This window comes from Trachinotus anak, unplaced genomic scaffold, assembly GCF_046630095.1.
Source record: "Trachinotus anak isolate AG129_WGS33_773 ecotype Australia unplaced genomic scaffold, CSIRO_AGI_Tana_v1 ptg000019l, whole genome shotgun sequence".
In the NCBI taxonomy this organism is placed as follows: domain Eukaryota; kingdom Metazoa; phylum Chordata; class Actinopteri; order Carangiformes; family Carangidae; genus Trachinotus; species Trachinotus anak.
The window spans coordinates 27,563,971-27,588,415 of record NW_027273870.1 but is presented as its reverse complement, the minus strand read 5'-3'; the positions used below and the strand labels follow the sequence as shown (position 1 = coordinate 27,588,415).

At 39.3% G+C, this 24,445-nt stretch overlaps 2 protein-coding genes across 2 annotated transcripts; one reads left to right on the top strand and one right to left on the bottom strand.

Moving 5' to 3' along the window:
- Positions 1 to 376: 376 nt before the first annotated feature.
- col9a1a (collagen, type IX, alpha 1a) lies at positions 377 to 16,711 on the bottom strand. Its single transcript, XM_071503584.1, has 32 exons — positions 16,492 to 16,711; positions 15,522 to 15,596; positions 14,912 to 14,950; positions 14,740 to 14,802; positions 13,290 to 13,343; positions 13,130 to 13,165; positions 12,648 to 12,671; positions 11,606 to 11,659; positions 11,344 to 11,397; positions 11,052 to 11,084; positions 10,494 to 10,550; positions 10,303 to 10,356; positions 10,156 to 10,209; positions 9,995 to 10,048; positions 9,541 to 9,594; positions 9,397 to 9,450; positions 8,853 to 8,906; positions 8,464 to 8,517; positions 8,245 to 8,298; positions 8,107 to 8,151; positions 7,899 to 7,952; positions 7,619 to 7,672; positions 6,833 to 6,886; positions 5,612 to 5,683; positions 4,408 to 4,443; positions 4,228 to 4,272; positions 3,906 to 3,938; positions 3,312 to 3,458; positions 2,892 to 2,946; positions 2,485 to 2,673; positions 1,682 to 1,759; positions 377 to 1,340 (listed from the first exon to the last, which is right to left on the bottom strand). The coding sequence occupies exons 1-32, from the start codon at positions 16,564 to 16,566 to the stop codon at positions 1,135 to 1,137; spliced, it is 2,064 nt and encodes a 687-aa protein (XP_071359685.1). The 5' UTR covers positions 16,567 to 16,711; the 3' UTR covers positions 377 to 1,134.
- Positions 16,712 to 18,346: 1,635 nt separating this feature from the next.
- LOC139636903 (sialoadhesin-like) lies at positions 18,347 to 24,125 on the top strand. Its single transcript, XM_071505305.1, has 9 exons — positions 18,347 to 19,493; positions 20,211 to 20,564; positions 20,689 to 20,898; positions 21,093 to 21,353; positions 21,817 to 21,898; positions 22,013 to 22,067; positions 22,353 to 22,534; positions 22,704 to 22,799; positions 22,885 to 24,125. The coding sequence occupies exons 1-8, from the start codon at positions 19,424 to 19,426 to the stop codon at positions 22,777 to 22,779; spliced, it is 1,290 nt and encodes a 429-aa protein (XP_071361406.1). The 5' UTR covers positions 18,347 to 19,423; the 3' UTR covers positions 22,780 to 22,799; positions 22,885 to 24,125.
- The last annotated feature ends 320 nt before the right edge of the window (positions 24,126 to 24,445 follow it).

Here is a 24,445-nt window from a genome sequence, read left to right as displayed (position 1 = left end):
ATCTTTTAAAGAGGCTTTTCCACCCTAGAAGCAGTAATTTCAGTCCAGATACTAAATGTTTACAATGAACAAACATGAAAACAAAAACTACCACATCAAATTTTATAATTTAAAATTTAACTATAAAAATTTAACTTTGGGGCGACAGTTCCAAAGAGTCCCAGCTGGCTGGACTCTTTGCTGCATGTCATTCCCGTGGCTCTCTCTTGTCCCATTTCCTGTCAATGTTCACTGTCCTATCAAATAAAGGCACAAAAATGCCCCAAAAAAGACTTAAAAAACCATGTTTTCACGAATGCACATAGCTGACACCTTTTTTTCCAACACTCCATTAGTCAGGTTTATTCTGGAGGAATAAATATCTTAAAGCTGTTGATGAGAGCAATTCTGGTTTAATTTGGATTTTTTTTTTTCTTCAAGCGCAGTCCTGTTTTTGGCTGTACTCGTCCATAGAGAAAATGCAAGAGGTTATCAAAATGTGTTTATTTCCTCCTTTGTACAACTTGAAGATGTCACGTCGAACCTTGATAATAATAAATAAGAAGTCATATAAAACTGCCAGAGAGGTTTTCATACATCGCCACCCACCAATCACAAAAACAGCAGTCGTTATGACAGAGAAATTATTAAACATATCCTACATTTAGAGGAAAAGGCACAGGTGGGGATTTAAGGTGATAAACAACAAAGATACTCACAACAAATGTACCTTATCCAACAGTATAATTTGCGTATTGACACATTTACATAAACATACAGAAAAAGTCTTGCTTCATTGTTGTTTGGGTAGAAATGGGGCTGGTGAGTTTGTGCATTTATAGTGAATTTTTAATTTCTCAAAAATACGGACTATTCCTTTTAATTTTACAGTACAGAGACGGCAAAACTGAGGTAAAATGAAACTCTTTACATAAAAGCTGATGGGTGTTGTTCAGTGTCCACCTTTATGTCAGTTTATAACCACACGGGTGGCTTCAAGAGTAAAAAATCAAGTTCCAAATGAGCGGACCAAATCAAAAAAAACCAAAAAAACATACAAACCAAGTGACAAAACCCAAATGGACAAATCTTCCACGAAGTTCTGGTTTCTCCTCCAGTCTCTCAGTTTTCCTCCAGTTCAGCTCCGGCTCCTCCTTACATCTCACTGGGGCCCTTCATGCTGGAGTCCTTTGCTGAAACCGGTGACGCCACCATTGGCAGGACGCACTGTGACGACTCACAGTAACCGTTCAGACCGGCAGGACCAGGAGGCCCAGGAACACCGGGAATACCGGAAGCACCGCGAGGTCCCCTCTCTCCGTCACGACCGTCTTTGCCGAAAGCCGGCCGGCCAGGTTCACCTGAAAGAAGAGTGAGAGAAAACGTAAAAAGTGATTCTTCAAAGCGCAGTGTCTTCCCTGCTGAAGCGCCCTTCAGCAGAACACTTTTTTGCTGAAAGATGTTCAGATTCTTATCCATCATCAATACCATCAGGGAGGCATTTGATTGGTCCCAAATTCATCCTGCAGCAGGACAATGAGCTCAAACACACAGCCAGAGTCGGTTAATTTTTATGATTATTTATATTCAGAAATATTAGGGCATCTTCCTTTGTACGATAAAGTCTTTTACAAGCCAGTCAGAGTCAGAAATTAAGGGCATTGTTCTAAAATCAGACGTCTTAGTCATACTTGTCACTTACCTGGGAGACCGGGGGCACCTGGTGCTCCTTTGGGTCCTCGCGCCGTGGGTCCTCTGTCGCCTCTGTCACCCTGGTCACCTGAAGAGAGGAGATATCACCAGGAGGAGACACATAATTGAAGTTACTATTTTTAACCCAAGTTCAGGCTCAGACTTCACACCTCATCTGTTCCTTCATTAAAATGAAGATGAACTTGGCTGATCCCTGAGGGGGAAGTGGGTCACTGCAGCATCGATGAATGGGACATGAATAAGAAATAAGATTTACCATGATTCACCATTTATCATGAAATCTGGGAGAATTTTCACCACTAATTAATTTAAAGATGTACAGATGATCCATTTCCTCAAATCAGAGTACAGATCAAACAGTAGTGCTCTCTTTTCCCTCATTTTAAAATCCATATATCTCACTGGAATTCATTCTTTACCATTACGATCTAAGACTAGAGGGTGTTGAACACGTCTTTCTATAAGAAGTTGGCGCCTCGATAACAAATTTCACTTGTTCTGATGTGTGATTTGGTGGAGAAACTCTTGTTCCCTGATGATGATGTTAAGGCTTAAATGTCAACATGTTCAGTAGCATTTTCTCTGACTGACAGGTCATCAATCATTTTTCTGCAGCCTGCACCACCTGTTTTTTAAAGCTGTATTGCTGTGTTGTTGTGACAGTAAAGTCACATTAACTGGAGAGTTTTACTCTTTTGTTCTTCCCATTCATTTCTCAGACATATGAGAGGATTAGGTCCAACAACCTTCCTAGTCTTAGATCCTGAAGGTCATAGAATTGCTGGATCTCACCTTTGGGTCCTTTGCGGCCCATTAACCCAGGAGGACCCTTCAGACCTGGTAGTCCTCGTGATCCGGTGTGCCCGGGGAAACCGTTCTCCCCGGAGGCGCCTGGAGGTCCAGGCGGGCCGGGGGGACCAGGCAGCCCAGCGATACCTGACTCAGGCCTGCTCAGGCTGGCTGCTAGCTGGGCCAGCTGCTCTGTGACACAGGAGGACATGGTTTAGATTTGTGTTTTAGTCATGTCCAGAACAGCTATAATGGCAACATGAGTTATTAGATCAATAACCTGAAAAGACACCAGTATGTGTAACAGTCACAGTCTCAGTTTTCGGCCACATCTCAAAGTCAGATTGTTCTGAAAGGTGATTTCACTTAAGCTGTGTAAATAGCTGTGTGTGACGATGACAAACACTTACCTTGCATTACCCTCATGCAGACTTGTTTGATGTGTGTATCCGTCGGTGATTTTCCCTGTGCAAACAAAGATCATTGATGACGATGAGTCATTTGTTCTTCCTGGTAATATTGTGGGCAAACATCACATGTAATGTGTCCCTGAGGTGTTGACTCAGCAAAGAAAATATATTTACTTCCATAAAACACATGGATTACATTCTCTATTTTCTGTTCAGTTATGGCAAAACCTCATCTGTTGAAGAATGAGTTTGAACACTGACATTAGTTTCTTTCCAGAAAATCAGTCCCTTGTTCAAAATAATAATAACAAATGAATAGTAACCAGAAGTGTCCTTCAGCTGAGGGAACATACTGTACAATAATCAGTCCTGATCCAGCAGAAAGCTATTACAGAAAAGTTCAGATATAAAATGTCTCACCGCTGGTCCCTGCATTCCTGGAAGGCCTGGTACCCCCATGTCGCCCTGCATGCCGCGGGGTCCCGGTTGGCCCACCTTCCCCTCTTTCCCTGGTTGTCCTCGGCCACCCTCAGGTCCTTTATTTCCTGTCTCTCCCGGTGGGCCTGTCTGCAAGCAACAAGAGCAACAGATATAATATGAACTAATACAAGATATTATCTCAAGAAGACAGTAAGAGATGGTTATTGTTGGTCAACCAAATCTAAACCTCTATTTTGATCTTTTGTCAGCCTGTCATGAGATTTGGGAGAATGCAAGGTCAGTATTTATTATATGAAAATGTACTTTTAAAGGTGGCTCAATGGGCTGTCTGCTAAAGGGAGCGTGGGATTATTAACAAGAAGAAAAAGATGTCCTCAGGACTATTTTTATGAAATTTTGTTGTGGTGCTTTTTGCCTGGATTTCAGCATTTAACATAAAATTTTTTATGAAGCAATATTAGCTTTTCATGGCAAAACTCAAAATGTCCTTTTGTTGCAGCTGGTTTTGCTTCCCAGACAGTTACAGCTGAAGTGTTGTGATGTGGATATGATGCTCTGTTTAGGTGAACATACCGATCCTTTCTCTCCTGGTTCTCCTTGGTCTCCCTGGAAGATAAAAGAGACATAAATAATAAGAAGCTGCATCCAGAGTTTGTAGAAACTGTGATGATGCTGCAGAGAAAAGCAAAGTACCAGACTTTCTTATCTCAGTATGAAATATGACATAAAATGCATATTAACAATGACAACGGCAATAATGATTAGTAAAGATTTGAGAAGTCATTCTCCAGGTTTTTCCAGACTTTTCCAGAACTACATACAGTATCAGTCCTCCCGATTGGCTCATTCATTCATTCATTCATGAAACAGGTGTTTTCAGAAGCTGATCACTCACCAAGTCTCCTCTTTCTCCTGGTGTTCCCTCAGCACCTGGAGATCCCTGAAGTAAACACATGACAGATTTTTGGCTCTTGATGTCCTCCAACTCAACACTTTGTAATCTGTTTAACATATTCATAATGTCTACATGAAATATAACAATAATAATAATAATAATAATACTCATGAAACATACCTGGTCTCCCTTAGGCCCATCAAGACCAACTGCACCCTGAGAAAAAAAAGCAGAGTAATTATTTTTGATTATGTGAAACTCTCATAATGATAATAAAGTTTACTGAGGCTTTTTGTTGTTACAGAGCAAATTGCTGATCTTTGATTCCCCCCCCCCCCCCCCCCCCCCCATTTGCTCTTTCCTCATTCTGTATGATTGAACTTTGACCTTATATTTTCAGAAATGAGACTCATGGTCTTGCTTACTTGGTTTTGACAATTTTGGGTTTCTCACCCTAAAACTGAGAAAGGCTGATATTTTTTGTCAATAAATTTGATTAATTGAGCCAAATGACACACGAGGCTCTTAAGTGAAAAAGTATTAATCAGGCAGATCATGCAGCATTTGCACTACAAAGCTTCCAATCAATAGGTAGCACATCTGATCAGAAGAGCTGCTGATGCTGCTACTGCTGCTGCTGGTGGTGGTGTTGGTGGTGGTGGTGGTGGTGGCCAGAAGAGTCTTATGTTTGTGGCTTTCAAGAGGATTTAACTAGATGACTTTTATTTGCAAAAGCATGTATATAATCTGAGCTAAAGTACATATGAAATAAAAGATCATGAAGTAGAGTCAGTCAAATCCCTTGATCTATCACCCAATGACTCTTTTAAGTGCACTTTAATTCTTTTTTGTTAGAACTTGGATGTTGGAGTCTTAACCATCATCTGGCATGGACAGAAACATGAGCAGTCAGACAATAATTATTGTTATCTCGACATAACAAAGCTCCGTTATCTTGAGATAACTGAATAATTATCCCGTTATCTCGAGATAATGGAGCTTTGTTAATGGGATAAACTGTTAACATCTGTGCCTTACAGTATTTTCAATAGCTGCACTCTCTTTTGTTTGTGTGTGCACTGTGGGGTTATTACCGACATTCAGCTGCATTCATTTTCAGTTTTACCTCTGGGTAAAGTGGGTCAGATAATCTGGATCTGCCTGATCAGCCGACTGCTCAGTTTCTTGTCTAATTGTATCGCAGAAATGTTGCCATGATCACAGATCTCAGCAATTCACTCAGTGAATACAAAGCTGTTAGTGATAGGACTGAGGGCCATAGTTATAATCATACTCCAGTTGAAATCAGCACAATTTTTTCAACTCGGATTTCAACTTGCTTCACTATTTGTCCAAATATCTTGGTCCATTTTGCATCTCTTACCCTGTCTCCTCTCTGGCCACGATAACCAGCAGGGCCAGGATGTCCTGGGAGGCCCGGATCACCTTTGCTTCCCTGTTTAAACACACACACACACACACAGACATAAAAAAATAAACTGTTAAATACACGGGGTACACACACATATGCCATAACACAGGATCAACTGTGTGAAGTTGCCTCCCCCACCTTAACCCGACCACATCTACAGAAAAAATGAAAATATTTCATGGAAGGTCCTGAAGACCCCCCCAAGCCATCCTACCATCCACCCCCTAAAATGTCTCTGGGCATAGGTGGGTACTGATTGTGGCGTACAGTCGCACCGACGGTTTCAGGCATTCCTGGGGAACAGAGAACTCTTTCAGGGCTTCTCAGCTTCTTTTCCTTCCCTGAATCCCCCCTGAGCTGCAGAAAAACCCCTTGGGCCTTGAGATTTCTGTAACAAGAGGCCATTCATGCCCGCTCACTGGTGGATTAGAGACTTAACTGCAGGGACAGAGGTTTATAAAGCCCTTCCACTCTTTAATAAGAGCACAGCACAAGGCTTCAGTTCCCAGATACAAAGTTTACCTTAGTGAACGATCCTCATGTTTAATAATACTCTCAGGATAGGAGACAGTATTTATGAACACTGATTGCTCGCTTTGTATTTCAGGAGAACTGATCTTTTACTTTGATAGAGTCGAGGTTTGCAGAAGCACAGAGCTGAACAGGAAGGTTAAGCTGGCACTTTGCCCGAGACTGTCAATCCCATCTTGGAGATTTTTCAAGTTTTTCAAAGGCTGCAACATTATTAATATTTTCTGCCTGATTAAATTTCCCTTTTTCAGAAGGCTCTTGTTCACCTCTTCTCTATCCCTCTGTTGTCTCAGTATCTTCTGTGTCTTTTTCCCACAGCAATATCAGCATAATTCTGGGTTTAATTAGTTCTACCAAAAATATTTGTTGGACAGTATGACAAACTGATAATTAACCAACCATCATGTACTACATTCATATTTGACTAACAGAGTTCACCTTTGCCCTTGATATTACGCAGATATTCTCTCGGGTCTTGAAGTAAACAGTGGCACAGCTCCAGATCCTGAGCACTGTATCAGGTGCACAGTTACAGCAATAAGCCATCATCACACTCATGATAGCTTACTGCTGAACGCATTTGTTAATTGCCCCATAACAAATAATAAGATTATTTCATTATCTTATTCTCTCAGGTCTTACCCTGGCTCCTGGTGATCCTGGAGGCCCATCAGGTCCTCTTTCTCCTCGTTCACCCTAAACGAGAGAAAGAAAAGGTTGAACTTGGACAGAAAACACAAATAGATGCCAAAATATTTCCAAGTGTAATAGAAAGAAATATTTGTAATCCAGACTTTTTTGTCTGGTTTTGTAATTATTAGGTTCTCAGTGATTTGCAAACTGAATTCCCTTGTTCACAGTCAGAGGTATCAACATTTGTTACTTCACACTGAACTACCAGTGTATCAGATGGTGCAGTAGTGTGGTAGAAACTGACAGAAATGCTGAACTGTGCAGCAGATGGAACATGTTCAGAGAAAAAGACATTTATAACAAAGGTGTATTGTGTTTCTGGCTGATCTTGTTGATTCTGAAATCGGTTTTTCAATCAATTTTTTGATTGCTAGCAATTTTTTTTTCAATTTCAGAAACAAAGCATAAATTATATGATGGACTCTCACTCAGTCCTCAATTAGACCATTCAGCTAACTTTTATAGTAGCTTCCATAAGATCAGATGTTACCAAGGTTTACACAAGCTACAATATGCAACCTTAATAACACAAAATCATAGATAACTGCAACAAATATTCTGCAATGTCTGTATAAATCTAATGTCTGTAATTTAATATAATACATTTTGGGGTTTGTAGCACATCCTGCAGGTGGGTAGGGTTACGGGAGGAGGATGGTATGAACAATACGCAGTACTTCCTGTTTCAAGGAGGAAGTAAGTGAAATGTAAATGCAGCTGATTTCAGACACTCACTGGTCCTCCTCTGGCTCCGACAGGTCCCACCTCTCCCTGCTCGCCACGCTCGCCCTGGAAACAAATGAGACATCGATCCAATTATTAGCGTCAGCTTTTGTCAAATGAAAGTTGGTTGATTATTTCAAGAGTTGAGGAAATTTCCTAAAACTTAAAATAACTTAAACCAGTTAAATTTCAAAGACTACATTGGCATTCGGCAGGTAGTTTAAATTACTCACTCTGAGGATCTCACTTATTGTAACATGATGGAATATGTTTCAACTTGCTTCAAACTTACTTGTTTTCCTGGAGACCCCATCTGTCCCACAACTCCTGGATTACCTGTGACACCCTGGTGACAAAAACGGACAAAAGTAGCAAAGTATTAGTTCATTATTTACTGTCCAGATTTGGCTTTCAGCAGCAGCAGTAGTAGTAGAAGTATAGCACTGTTTTCATGGTGTTAATCAATATTCTATAGATGATCGCACAAGTTTTGATCATACCTTCAAACCACTGTGTCCTTTTTGGCCATAAGTGCCTGGCAAACCCTACATGAACAAATGTCAAACATCAACATCTGAGTTAAAAAAAGGCAAATTTCAAAATGTTAATGATGAATCAGGGGGTCGGAGGTCACTTACAGGAAGTCCTTGTGGGCCAGCATCACCTGGAGCCCCACTTTTCCCTGGGAGACCCTAAAAGCAACAGAAACAATTAAACCTCTTTGCTAAAGGGCACTGGTTCTCTTCTCACACTGCAGCACACTTCTTAAAACTTGAGGATGCCAAACATTGTTTCGGTGGCAAAAATAACTTCTTCACACTGGTTTAAAGTATTAAAAACAGGTAGTGGGGAGTTACCTTGGATCCTGGTAGCCCAGGTATTCCCTCCCGACCATCTGGACCAGGTAGGCCCTGTAGATTATAAAGTTTATTACACAGAATACCACACACATTTAAATAAAAACACTATGCTCGGTATGCTCGGTAGGGATGGATCTTAATAAGGTTTTTGGTTAAAAATCAGTTTAAATATATTCTTTGATACCAACATATTGAACTGAACAGTGTATAACAAGGTACATAGGTAGCTCTGTAGAAATGTAATATATGCAGTCAGAATGTAGGCAGGATGATTAAAAGGTGGGAGGGTATAATGAAGATGTCTGTCAAAATATAAAATTGGACAATGGATTTATTGATTGATTGATTGATTGATTCTGGCTTTAGTAAGATGAGACGGTGCTCACAGGCTCTCCTTTTGGCCCTGGTACTCCTCTGATTCCTTGGGGACCTCGATCCCCCTGCAAAGAGACAAAGAAGTGGACTTTAATAGCAACAAGAAGTATGCAAATTAAGAGGTGACAGACATATCCTTAAAATAGATTATCAGATTATTGAAATAGATAATTAATATCTTTAAACTTGACAAATGAAAAATGAAAATAAAATCAATTAAAATATAGTAATAGCAATATTAGTAATATTGAAAGGAATTTAGTGGTCCTTCACAAGAATTATATTCTTGGATTTTAAATTGTCTTTGAATCAGACTTTTGACCATTGTTTATGGAGATAAATGTGTAGAAAATATGTTTTAATAGTTAAATAAAAATGTGCTTTTTAGGGCATATTCCAAATTTTCTTGTGGGGCTGGGGAGGAAATTTTAATTTGGGATCTACTTCTAAAATCTTGGCCAGGATAAACAGGATGTAAGAACAGGATAAAACACAGTAGTTTGTCACTGTTGTGTTATTGTTATTATTAAACACTATTTGTGTTTAAGATCTTACCAGTACTCCGCTCGGCCCGATCTCACCTATGGCTCCTCTTTGGCCTGGATCGCCCTAAAAAGTGTAATCAATTTCAGTTCAATCACAGTTTAGTTTAAACAGCAAAGACATGTCGACAGAGGTGATAATAAGATGGGTACTCACTGGGCCTCCTTGGATTCCCCGAGAGCCAACATCACCAGGCTTTCCTCGAGGTCCCTGTTTGGGGAAATGGAAAGTTGTTGAAATTGAGTCAGTGTACATCAATACAAACTATCAAGTCATCTGGTCACAATATGTTTACATGATGAGTCTAAAAAATGATGAAATACATGATTTTCACTCCAGTGTAGACAATGTAGATGTAGTCATGAATTGGCTTCTTTTATGAGCTTTTATTTTGAAATGTCTTTGTTAGCGGTTTAAAACACCCTGTGTCTTGTCCCTTTTTGATAAAACAGCTGTTTTGTAGTCTGTGTAAATATAAGTTGTGCTTTTGTATCTATGTGAACAAAAAAAAAACTATATAAACTTTTAGTGACTCTTTTAGTGACATTTTTATATTCTTTATGAATCCATTAAACTCTGCAGTACACAGCGTGACCTTGTGACCTCTTACCCTGTCCCCTTTGGAGCCCATTATTCCTGGGAGGCCTCTTGCTCCACCTGGGCCCTAAAATTACTCAGCGGACAGAGGAGAAGAGACAGACATGTCCCATGTTAATATGTTTGACTGAGCAAAGGAAACTTTTCAGTTGAGAGTATGGTGAAATATTTTACTGGTAGTCCTTGAGCTCCGACTTCTCCCAGTGGTCCTTGATCGCCCTCCTCTCCCTGAAAGTGAACGTGACCCGGTTATGTCAGGATATGATACCTAGCAATCTGTTTTTTCATCCATGAAAAACTAGGTCTTTCGCGTGATGTTACCTTGTGTCCTTGTCTTCCGGGCTCACCTGATTCACCCTTTACCCCTTTGTGGCCCTAGAATCAGGAATAAAATGTTATAATTAATCTTAAAGTGCCTTTAACAAACAAACAAAGTGAAATAATTTCATAATTACACATCAGTCATTATCAGCGAGGGAAAATAAAACCAGGGGCACTAAAAGTTAACTTACTTTCATGCCGTGGAGACCAGGATGTCCAGTCAGAGCAGAGGGACAAGCGTTGGGACACTGAAAAAACAACAGCCTATTTGAGGTCATGGAAGAGCCCTGCCACTAGGGGGCTCTACTGACAGTGACCCCTGACCCGCTAAGAAAGAGCGGGAAAAGAAACAAACCTCTGTATGTTTTAGCCCATTTACCTTTAATTATGTTGCTTACTGCTGATCATTTATAAAGAGTGTTTTATTTTAGTAAGACAGCCTGAAAGAATCAGGTGACAATGAAATCAAACGAACAAAAAAATAACAGTCTTCGTTTAAATAATGATGTGGTGGAAGGGATAATATTTGTTGAAGTAAATTCTTGAAAGGTTGCAGTGTGGAAGCAGGTTCTCACAACTCAAAAAAAAAAATGGCTGCCCGGAAATTAGATATGAAATATTGATCTAAAACCTTAAATTGTATAGATGTAAAGTTTAGATGATATTTATAGTAAATGGGCTAAAATGTGCAAAACTAGTGTTGTGATTGTAAATGATTGTTAATGAATTTTCTTTAGGACCAAACTTACCAGGTCCTCCCCTTGATACACAGCTGGAGGTCCCTACAGAGAAAAAAAACAAAAAAAACAAAGTGTTTGAGCTTAAATCATTTTTTCAGTAAAGACTACAGGTCACAAGAAATCATTCAATCCAGTAATTCTATAGGTGAATGTTTTTCTTACAGTGTTGCCCTACCTCTCTGAGAGATGTCAGCCTACTTTGTTACCCAATAAGAATTAAATATAACCTGTTCTTTACTTTTCATGATCACTTTCTCTGTTGGTGTTTAACAGCAACAGAGGCAAAAGCTGTGATATTTACCCGAGCCCCAGGAGGACCAGGGGGACCAACTTGACCTCTTTTGCCTCTCGCTCCCTGTGAGAGGTAAACGATTTTTTCCATTAACATCTTGACAAGAATCTTAGAACTTGTTGCAGAGCAAACAGCATTAGTACACTTTTCACATTTTTTTAAAATCTCCTTTTAATCTCAAGTCACATTTAATAAATAGTTATAAGTTTAAATTTAATTCTCAACTTTACATGAACTAAATTACTCTATAAAATATTATAAGCATACTCACAGGGGCTCCAACTTTGCCCAGTTCACCTGGAAGCCCGTCGGTTCCAGGAATACCCTGTTAAAAAACAAAACATGTCTAAACTGTTAACGTCTGGTGCAATAAATCTTCCATTGAATATCCACATTCTGGTCATATTCTATTGACAAAGGATTATATATTAGGATTAGTGTTCAGTCTACAGAATGAAACAATAGTTTACATCCTATGATACATAATAATAAAGCCGCCTCTATGGCTTTATTATTATGTATCATATCTACCTGTAAGTCTCATGCTGCTGATGCTAGAGTGTACTGGGGGTGTGGTCTGTACACTCTGACATCGTCAGTGGGTGTGTCTACATATCGGAAGAGGTTGGTGAAACAAGCCTCATTATGTTTAGTTTAGGTTGTAATTTATATATTTGATAAGTCGCATATATGTTGATGCTAAACATGAGTGAAATGTGTTTGTATTTGTTTCTTAAACAGTTTTATGGTTGGTTTAGGAACTTGGTTATGGTCAGGGAAGTAAAAATTCACTGTGACATCAGACACTGTGTTTATTTACACTAACAAAGACCTTTGCCCCCAAAAAACATGCTTTTGTTTCCTAAACATGCTGCATCTGAACATAATCCAGCCAGTGACTACATTTCCTACAGAATGTATTTGCTGCTGCAGTTTAGTTGTCTACATTGCTGTGGTCTTACAGGCTGAGATGTACATGTATTTTTTTTTATGCATGCTCACTGTTATTCTGCAGAAGTTCGTGCATTGCGTCATGATCCAATTTCATTAAAACTTTGAGTGAGCTACTGCAATCTGACAAACAAATAAAACAAACCTGTATTCAAAATAAGGAAGTGAAATTCTGCCTCTAGGGTGAATTACATCCTGTTTTCTGAATTATTGACTGACAGAGATTCTCCATGAGGCTCATCTTGTAGCCCTGAAAGCTGCTTTCAACCAGTAATCACTGTGTTTACCTTCCCATTCTGAGATCTAATCATACCTGGGAAAACAGGTCTAAGAGTATTGATTATAATACTAAAGGTACTCACATCAAGCCCATCAGGTCCCACACCCTGTGAGAGAGAAACCATGGATTGACAGTGAGGTTGACTGATCATCAGAAATCAGTACAGATCAATACAGAAAAGGCAGCAAAGTTTCATCTGATACATAAATACAGGGCTAAATGCACATTAAAGCATCCTCGTTCTTATATTTAATTAACTGTAGTAAAATTATATGTGTGGAATAGTTAAATAAACTGTGCTGTAAGCTGCTGCTTGATGTAGAAAGTCAAACTAATCCCAGTGAATCAATAGATAGTTGAAACACTGATCACTGTAGGTGTAACACTTCAGACAAATGCACTGATTCCTTTAAATTAAAGAGCACATCAGTGCTCAGTGCTGAGACATGACACACATGCAATGACACAGTGACAGTAGCACAGCCAGAGTCAATACAACTTTTTAAAAGGTTTTCAAACTTAAAAGCTGATATTATGTTGAATGAGATTATTATCTGCACTTACAGGCTCCCCAGGAGGCCCACGTGCTCCAGGTTCACCCTGAAAACAACAGACATCAGAATCACCAGCACACATCAAACTATTTGGAACAGGAATGTAGGAGGGAAACAATTTGGTGACCAAGCTCTGACATTTCAGTGACATGCATAGATGATAAACTTACTTTTGACCCCTTTGGGCCCACTGAGCCTGGATCCCCAGGAGGTCCAACAGGTCCCTACAAAGATGACACAAAATCCTTTAAACACCACAGGCATGTTAGAGTGAAAAGATATTGTTTAACCAGAGCTCACAACATCATGAAGCTGAGCTTTCCTGGTGCTCAGACTTTTTATTTCTACAGAACACAAATTAAAATATGTTCAAATTTAGTGTTTTTATACAATGTACAGAATGAGATGTGATTTGTAGTTTTTTTAATGATCATTTTGAGTGGACAACCCAGAGAGAGAGATCAATGTCTTGTTTGACAGGATTGCTGTTTTCTGAAAAACACCAAGGTTACTGTGCCTGCAGTCGAGCATTTACCAAACACAGCGTTAAATAACATATCAACCTGCAACCAACCATCAAGGAGAGAGTAAACACTAAACATGAACCTGACACTAATAATAACTTTCAAGTCCAATCAGAGATTTAAAGGAAAAGTTAAGGTAATCACAACTTCTGTCTCATTTTTGTTTCTGGTGGTTTTGATTTTTTGGTTTTTGGTTTTTGTTTTCTGGGAACATTGCAACAAGTAACAAGCTACAACAAGACCAGATGAGCAAGAAACATGAACAGTCAGACATGTTGTAAACAAGCCAGCATTACAAATATGATATCAGAGGCAGGGTGTGGCCTTAGCTCCTCCCCTTTCTCACCTACTCCATAAATAACCCTCAAATCAGCAGCAATGACCAGAGCAGATTACTTCAGTACACAGTGAAAGGTAGAAACCCAAAAAAAGGAGCTTCCTCCTCAGATTCTCATGCATGAACCTATAACGTGTAAAACCATGTGTCTCTCTGCAAGCTCTGGGTACACGTCTCGGTGCACTTTAAATGTTTTCTCTGTTTCAGTCCACATGAAACCCTGAATCTGCCGGTCTGTTCTCAGCACCATCACCACAGCGGACAGCAAACACACTGAGTCCATTCTGCGTCGCCTCTCCCAGCGTACAGTTCTCTCCTGTCAGCCATCTCTGGGCAGCCGATCCCCCTACACTGCCCTCGATCTCACACAAAAAGCCCCCTGTTTCTGTCAGGAAGCTACTTGAGACACTCCCTTAAATAGTCAGATTGACTTATTCAAGGAATGTTTTTTTTTTTTTCCTCCTCCACACTTTTCTTCATTGGAGGCCAAGACAAACTGCTCACAGCAGCAGATCTGAATATCTCAGGTCCTCCAGCTCAGATCTTACACAGATTCAATACATCCTCTCTTTGGAGTTTAACCAGCAGGACTTTCATCTACTGGATTAAAGCAGCTGGTGGATTCAAAACTCAACAGGGTCCCCCTGCACAAGCTGTTAAATGTGTCTGATGGGAGAACATTTTACCAGCCAAAACCAAAGCCTACCAGTCTGTGCCTGGAGTCACTCCCAACTGCCTTTAACATCTTGTTTCACTTACATCTGCGCCTGGAAGACCCGGAGCTCCAGGAACTCCGTCTTTGCCGTTCTCACCATCAGGACCCTGGAAGCAGGAGTTCAGTTCTCATTAACTCTGTTGATTTTAGTTAATGAATCATTGATGGAGTCATGTATTATACTGTGTACTGCAGAGAAATTAAAAGTCGACTCACTGGTCCGCCGTTCACTGTGGAGTCTTCTCCTCTGTCGCCCTGAAAATACAAGAAGAACGAAGATGAAAAGATGGATTTTTTTTTTTTCCAAAATCTAAAATCCTATTTGCTTTTGCACAGGCAGTTATCTCCCACTGAGGACACCAAGATCCAGTCAATGATCCTAGGAATTAGGGGGTCTTCTAACCTTGCCTCAGTATCTCAGTATTTCTAAAATCCTGGCCACAGCCCTGTTATTGTTTACTCAGGAACTAAAATAAACAGGCATTTTTATCTGTGCAAACATGACTCATATTTGAGTTTGTTGAATGGGTCTTTTGGAAAGATTTCTTAAACTTCAAGGTGTGGTAGAATTTTTTCAGCTCATAGTGCAGCATTTAATCTGAAATTAAATTACCTCACTGTAATCAGCTGTTCAGCATTGAGCAAGTATGTTTTCACATTTTTATTTCCAAAGAACTTCATTGTTAAAACATGCTGCTCTAAACCAATGAAAACCTGCTCCACTGTTCACTGAGCTGATTAACCCAAAAATGAACTGAAGCAAAGCTTTGACCTACATCCGAAAGCTGAAATTTGTGACAGAGAAAGAGCCAAAACGCCAACTTACATCAATGCCATCCACGCCGGGCACGCCGGCTGCTCCAGGAGGCCCTGGAGGACCTCTGGGACCGACTGGGCCCCTCTGTAGAACAAACACAAAAATCAGTTTTTGCTTTTTTCAACTGAAATTAATCTCTAAATATCATCCAGTCCCGCTGCTGCTGCTGCTGGTGCTGCTGGTGTGAAGGGCAGCTCACACAGAGTCTCATTGTTTGGGTGATGTGAGGGGAAAGGTCGTGAAACCAAACCTGGTTTCCCATTAGAGTCCCATTATACCGCCTAAGTAACTGCATGTGTTCAGATTACTGCTGCTGTCTGGAGCTTATTGGTACCAGGTGTGCACGCTGAGATGAATGGACATCACTTATGGCCAGTTTTAACATAAACATCCTGATTATTATTTCATTAATACAGTTTTTGAGAATGTATATTTATAGATTTAAAAAAAAAACATTTGACTTTCACTATAAATTCACTTAAACATGCCTCATACTGATTGTGTCAATGGCTCATAAAATAACAATGTGTAAATATGTTAGCAGGATATCCAGTTTAAATGAAAGATTATTGAAGGAAAACCTAATACTAAAACCATACAGTACATTACAGTGTCTGAAAATATTCAGAGTTAAGTAGATTTAAGTATCTTGCTACAGCAACACACTGAGTCTGTCTCTGTGTGGATAATATGGAGAAAAATCTACTTATTACTGAACCGCACAAATAAGGTGAAAGCACCAAGAGGAACACAACATATGCTCCCAAAGGAAATTAAAAATAATATCATAGTTAGGTAAGATATACATTTACTTTTAAGCATCAAATCAGTTTATAGTTCATTTTATTTTATATTATATTGATGAATAATAAATAAAACACCACAAAGTACAATAAGCTCTCTATAAATGCATCACTGAGCAATGAGTCTCTTTTTCCAGGAGATAAAGGAGAGAAAAGGAAGAGCGCCTATCTCTCACCTGAGCGGAGCAAATCAGCACGATTTGCAACAAAAGCACCAGCAAAGGCTTCCGACAGATCCCGGAGAGAGCCATGGTCTTCCCAGGGCCGAGGAAGACGCTAAAAGTCCCTTTTTCCCAGATTAGAGACGGGGCTCACAGACGGTCCACCTGTCAGTCTCCCCCCTGACTAAAATCCCACCGCCTGCTGGAAGGGGAGGATGTTAGAAAGTCCTGATTATTCATGAGAAGCTGAGGCTGTGCAGGCTGACTGGAGGAGGAGGAGGAGGAGGAGAGGGAGGAGGAGGAAGGTTCCTCTAGACAAACAGGTTGGGGCGTGCTCACCTTTACTTTCAAATGAAATGAAGTTTAAAGCTGAAAGTACAGCGGCAGTTGACAAAAAGTGTTTGATGTTGTTCTTTTCCAGGCTTCAGAATTGACTGTAGACCATTAACCACAGATACACAGATAAATGGACATGTAAACAGAGATACACCCTGACAGAAACATACACCAGTCAGTCATCTATTGATCAATGCAGTTCAATTGTTAGGGAAGTGACGAAGAGAGGAACTTTCAAACCCATTTAGTCTCCTCCTACACGGTCTTACTTTAATATCACTGTTACTTTAACTGCTTCTTCAGACAAATTCAAGTTCGCAACACGGTTTAGCTTCAGCTTGTGCAGATGCCAGCAATCCTGCCACAATTTCTCCAGAAATTGTAGTTTCTAGTTGTTATATAGTTTGTTATTTTCTAGATTGAATGTATACCTCAGTTTATTCAGCTTGTGCTTTGCTGATGTGTGGATACTTACCAGTTATAAACAAGTTAGACTATTCTAGCTTTACTAAACATTTTTCCAGCCAGCCTGTTTGAAATGTTAAATACCAATGTAGACTCTACTGTTCACAAAATACTGGGTTATTGGCTATTAGAGAATTTTCTGATGAAGTTGTAGTTTGATACTGCTGCCATGAGATGGCAGTAAAAAGCAATGTTTTACTGAAATATTATTACCCATGTGTGTTTGTTTTGTAACTGTATTCTTTTATTTATTTATTGCAACATAAAGTGAGAAACAGAGAAAACAAAAATACAGAGGACATTGTGACCACAGAACATAATAGACAAAGTGTACATAAAATAAGATAAGGTGTGTGTGTTTGTGTGTGTGGTAGAATAGTGGGAGCTAATTGTGTATCCCAATAATAGTAATTATAATAATAATAATAGCCTTTGTAGGTATTATAATAATGACAACCTAGGCATTACAATAATTATAAAAGTGACAGCAATGATATAACAATAATGATAACTGTGATATTACTGCTAATAATAATAACAACAATAATAATCATAATCATAATACTGCTAACAATGAGAAGAAGAAGAAGAAGAAGAATGGTAATAGTAATGAGATAGCAACAGAATATAATGTCACACGTAACATTGCAACTGTATTTTTAACACAGTGTCTTTACATTTGTCTTTGTTCTGTTCTATATTAATTTGTCTGCTTAAAAAAACTGCAAGTAGAGTGAAAAAAGAATCCAGTTTGGTCTGATCAGTAACACATTTGCTTTTTTTGTTTACATTATTTGAATTTGCATTGTTGAGTCTGACATTCAGTTTGTTGTATAGTTGGTACATGGACATTGTTGTCCAGGTCTCACAATAATTGATAATCAATCAGTCAGTGATAACCATAATCGTCAGTATGTGTGTTTGGTTAACTAAGGAAGATCCTGCTGTCAGTGCATCAAGTGCACAGAAGTGTCTCCAGCTGTTTGCACTGGTGTCAGCACAGGATGTTGCAACAGACTGAGACTTAAATACAGATTAGTGCTTTTTGCTTCTTGCAGCCCATGCTTATGTAGTTCCTTGTTACTCAGATGGACTTTGTGCGCTGTGTGAGAGACAAGATAAGAAAGATATTCTGTTACTTCTAACCTTCTCTCCCAGTGATCATTTTACAAGTGAATCGCTTCGTCTCTAGTTTATGTGTTTGGTGATTTTGTCAGACGTTGTGGTTGTAAAATCAGGATTTTTGGCAGCAGCAGAGCAGCAGCTTGGGAATGGCCTTGAAGTGACTGCTCGTGAACGTGTAGTCTTAATGAGCCACAATACAGTGACTGTTTCATTGTTCCGTTGTCTGACAACAGAAACAGAAATGTGAATTAGGACAGCTTTATTGGGAATTCAGCTGTATTAAAGTACTTTATATGTGAGCACAGAGAGTAGGACACTAGGCTGAATGCAAATGTGATGATGTCAGTCGTTTACAGCATTTCCACCCAGTTTTCAACTAAGTCCTCAATTTTGCATAGTGACCAAACAGCCATACACTATAGTCTTGTTTAATTTCTATAGGTAAAGCATCTTACAGCGGTGACGTGTCCCTGTTACCATGGCTACATTACTGCGAACCAATATTAGCTATAAAGTTGATTTAACCTATAGGCTGCAGCTATTGGTTAACCATGAGCACTATGTTTTTCAGTTCCTGGCTACCTAATGGCTGACGTCAGTATGGCCAGCGCTATCAGCAGATTAGCGGTGATTAAAATACATTTCTAGCCAAAAGAGTTGTTTAGAGTGAGAAATTAAAAATCACTTTTGGACCTATTTAGCGGTGCTAAATAGTGGGCTAACTAGAAATTTCTAATCATCAGCAAAAGATTTTTTTTTGCACTTGCCTCTCAGGGCTTCTGTAGTATGTAGTTTGCAAAAAGTACTCAACTAGTGTATAATAGGAATGTGAAGAGGAAGGAAGTCTATCTTATTTATCAGCTTGACTTCTGTCTACTACTTGCTGTGCTACCCAAAGGGGAACATTACTTTTTCTCTAAGAACTGAATTCTCTAACTAAAGTTTTTGATTATATTGATATTTCTTTCATACATCGTTCACCAGCTGATGCGTTTTATTGTCTCTGAAGTCACACAGAGAGATGAGAGGAGCAGCTATGAGTTTAACAGCAGCATCAGGTGGATTGGTCGTCTTTCTTCTCACTGTCACAGGTACTGTGTCTCTACATTTAAGTGTTGAGTATTATTGCACAGTAAGGGTAGTGCTGTTTCAATGAATTGTAAAAAATTAAGCTGCAAATGATTCAGTAACTTAACCTAACCTAAGAGTTTATCTACAAATGTCTGAGAGAACAAAATAACATCAAAGAAGAACTCAAAATAAGGAACCAAAGGTCGCCAGTTAATTTTGTTACTTGTTGATGTGACTGTGATGTTTCCACTTCATGTATAGTTAACAGTGTTCTGCCTTTCAACAGCTGATATCACATACAGTAGCAACCAAGTGTGAATACATACATACATGCATACATACTCACTTGACTTTTCTAAATTTCTCGGTTCTGCCACCGGTGAGAGCAACTTTTCTGATCACTTAGCAGAAACATTGTGTTTCGACTTGTCTGTGTTTTTTGTGGCTTAATACAGCAGTAACACAGAAGTCAGAAACATTATTAACATCGTAAGTTTGACAGTGAATAATGAGAAAAAGGAGAAGAACATGAAATTTCCTCAGTAACAGATTTAAAACAATATATAACAATATCAAAAACATCTGTGTCTTAAACTTGCAGTGAGAAGTGTTGGAGACAAGTAGTTTTGGAAATGTATTTGAGTCATGTAGCAGGTTTCCATGTTGAAGATCAAGCATCAAATTTCACTCTGTTGTTATGAATCTGATTGTGGTTTCTGCTGTGCTCTGTGTTACAGTGATACAGGGTCAGAGTGACTGGAGAGTGACTTACACCCACAATCACATCTGTGGCTTGAAAGGATCAACAGTGGAAATAAACTGCAGCTACAGATACCCATACAGGATAAATGATAAAACTACTAAGGTAAAAAAAACATTCTGGTTTACTAAGTTGAGAAATAATGCACCTTTGAATCTGGAAAATGACCCAGTCTACAAAGGTCGTGTGGAGTATCGATGTAAAGGGAACTTCTGCTCTCTGAGAATCAGAGACCTGAGACAGAGCGACTCAGCTGAGTACAAGTTCAGATTCACAACAAACCAAGGTGGGAAATATGCTGGTGAACCTGGAGTCACTTTGTCTGTCACAGGTAACGTTTTCACAGGAATATTTATCAGTTTGGTTCCAGTCATTGACGACTGAGAATCTCTGTGTGTCACTGTGATTGTTCTTCTCTAGTTTAGTTCATGTCTGTTCTTTCGTCACATGTCCAGACCTCCAGGTGCTGGTGAAAAGATCATCAGCCCAGACAGAGCTGAAGTGTCTCAGTACTCCTTATTTATCTGATCATCTTCCATATGTCTGGTACAAGGATGGACAGAAAATGAAGGAGGAAACATTTTCACTCAGAGTCTCTGTTTATGATGAGAGCAGCTATTCCTGTGCTCTTACAGGATGTGAGGATCACCGCTCCCCTCCAGTGTGTGAGTTTACCCCACTGTGTCACTAATACAGGGTCAAACTGACACTACACAGTTTACCAGTAATGTTTGTATAAACTACTGACTCCTTAATATTCACTTCCACTTGGAAAAGTCACCCTTGATTTAAAGTTCAAATGAGAATAATAACACATTTTTATATTGATGTTAATGTATTCTCATATTCTCTCCTCCAGATGCTCCAAAGCTTCCCTCTGTGTCAGTGAGTCCCTCTGGTGAGATAGTGGAGGGCAGTTCAGTGACTCTGACCTGTAGCAGTGATGCTAACCCAGCAGCTAATTACACCTGGTACAAGGAGAATGAAGACTCACCAAAAGCTTCAGGACAGATCTTCACCATCACTGAGCTCAGACCTGAACACAGTGGGAATTATTACTGTGAAGCCCAGAACACAAGAGGACGTCATAGCTCCACCTTACACCAGGTTGTTGTGGGGGGTAAGTTACACACATAAAGTGTCAGAAATCACAAAACACTGTCTGGGTTGGATTTAGTAAACCTTCATCATATTAGATAAAACTTAACCTAAATCTTTGCCCAGGCAAAGAAAACTACTTAAGTATAAGTTTGACATTATCTTTCTTAGTCTTGAGCTACAGCACTTTTCCTGGTCCATTCCACTTTGAATTCCTCCTAAGTATTTAAAAAGTAGTTGAAGCTTGTTGCTATGCTTGTAGTGTGAAATGAGTCAGATTTCTCGGTAGCCGTAGACATCTTAGAAGGTGGGATATCAACTTTCTTCCCATGGCCTTGTGCCCTTGTGACTGGTACATTGTATAGCAGCTTTGAGTGGCTGCAAGATTTTGAAGACAGTGTTTGTAAAACCATGTTATTACTATACAAGGTAACTTTCTGTCACACTCTAATTTGGTTTGTTTTCATTTGATCTTCCTTTTCTAGGAGCATGGAAGTTAATAGTTATTGCAACAGTCTCTGCTATTTTCCTGGCTTTTATACCCATCTCTGTGTTCCTCTGGATCATGTGAGCACTTCTGTTTCACCAAATAATTGCTCATACAGTCATTTAAAATGTATTCATTTTAGCAGTAGGTTTAGCACAAGAGTTTAACCTTTTTAAATAAATGTTCCTGATCAGAAAAAGGAGGGTCTCTGAGCAGGGATCTGAGCCTGGACCAGACGACAGGGAACAGGTGAGAAAGGACAACTGACTTAATGCAGTGCCAAGGAAAATCAATTCTTCCTCTAAACTTTAGCCAGGACACCAATGGTCAGCCGAATGACGCATGATGGAGTGTTACATCAATAGTTGGCAGGCCGAGTTGTTGCTGTTGAAATTTCCCCACTCATCATTGCTTTTTTAAAATGATTTGGCACAAACAGCACAATAATAATAAAAAAATCCTACCTACTGTCTCTCAGAGGACCATCTACACATGTAAAATTAATTATTAATCTCATTTGTCCAATGTCTTCAGATGCAACCAGGTGAGCAGCAGGATGACCTTCACTATGCCAGTGTCCACTTTTCCAAAGACCACGCTGTCTACTCCAACATCAGACCAGCTCAACCCAGAAGACACGAGGAGAAAAAGAGGGAAGAAGAAGAAATGGTCACGTACGCTGCTGTTACATTTAACAGCGGCAGTGGAGCCCCGAGGTGAGCAGCTCCTCTCACAAGAACAATATCAATATCAATTAATGATGGTTTTATTCTCTTGCACTTTTTACCTGTTTTATAATCACTGTTGGGATGTTTGTGTCTTTTACATTAATACAAGAATATATATATCTTCTGAATCCCCCAATTTAATTTATGTCCCTCTCAGGGGCAGAGGTCAGGAAGCTCCAGAGGATTCAGTTGCATTGTACAGCACAGTCAACAAACCCCACAAAAAAAAGTGACAGTCTACGTTCCATCCATGGTATGTTGTTTTTTTTTTTTTTCCATTATTTTTATGAGAGGAAAAGTGAGCTCTGGTTAGATCTCTTCCTCCTGCCTCCATGCAGGTGCCCCAACAGATCCACAGGAGTTATAAGAATGGTGAAACGTCATCCCTCACCAGCTTCCCAGCTGTGGACACAGACAATTATTTTTGCTCCAAAGCACAACCAAGCCAGAGGAACTGCTCCCACAAACTGAAACCTGGGTCTCTGTGGTGGGTGACAATTCTGTCGACCACCAAGTTTTTCTGTAGAAAACACTGGGCGCCACCTGTTCATCCTCTTTTTGGTTCACATCATGTTTTATTTTTGTACTGCAACAGGCAAATATGTGTGTATTATGTGTATATTTTCCTCTGTGGACAGTACAACACACAGTACGAGCTGTTCTAAAGGGCTACCAAAGAAGCTCAGACCCTCCATATAAAGTTCAGTAGAGTTTTCGAAGACGTAACATTGTTATTATGCAAAACCCTGTTCTGCTTAATAATGTGAACACTGTCCATGGTAGACACCTGAAGTGTGGCGACCCGTACAGTTTTACCACTAGTGTTCCAATAAATGAAACTGCAAAAAAACAAACAAACACTGGGAGTAAGCAGTAAACTGCATTTGGATGGATTTGGACAGCATGATAGATGCATTTGTTCATCTGGTTGTAGTTTCCTCCCTTTGCCACTAGATGTAAGTAAAGAGACATTGTTCTGATGGTAAATCATTTCCAACATCTTGTCAAGTATATTTCTATTTTTTCTATATATACAATATATCTTTGCTCCACATTCTTTTACTGCACTCCTCATGTCACTAGTTTAAATATCTTGTCAAAAATCTCTCCTTGTTTTATTTTCACTCAAATATCTGTTACATTTTCTGTATTATTTCTCCTGCTGTAACGTTTCCAAATCATTTATATTTTTACTTTATTCTTACAACAGATGACACAGCTCACCTTGTTTTGTTCTATATATCTTTATACTGGTAACATCATGATTCCATTCGTCCTCTGTTCATTGAATTGTATTGTTTCAGGGAACCGTGACCATTTTTCTCTTTGACATCCTCATGTTTGTTGTTTTTTTTGCTTTGGTTCTTGCTTTGTTAGAAGAGAGGAGCTGATCAACATGCTAATGCACTCATCTGAGTCTCCTTCAGTTATTATCATGTGCTAAGAGCAATAAGATCAATGAGTAGCACCAAGCTTTGCTTTTTCACAGGGATTAAGTAACAATATAGTTGTTTACATAAAATGTATTTCTATTTCATTGTTAAATAAAGCACAATAATTGTAATTAAAACAGTAAAAACAGTAATTTATTATTGAATGACTATATTATTTGTATATATAATTTGTTATATACACAACCATATCTAACAACTTGACTTCTTTCTTCTGCTTGCTGCACTACCCACAGAGAAACACCTTCTCTTTTGATAATATTGATATTTCTTTCATACATCATTCACCAGCTGATGTGTTTTATTGTCTCTGAAGTCACACAGAGAGATGAGAGGAGCAGCTATGAGTTTAACAGCAGCATCAATTGGATTTGTCCTCCTCCTTCTCACTGTGACAGTTCCTGTATATCTACAGTATATGTGAGTGTGTGTGTTTAGGTCATGCACT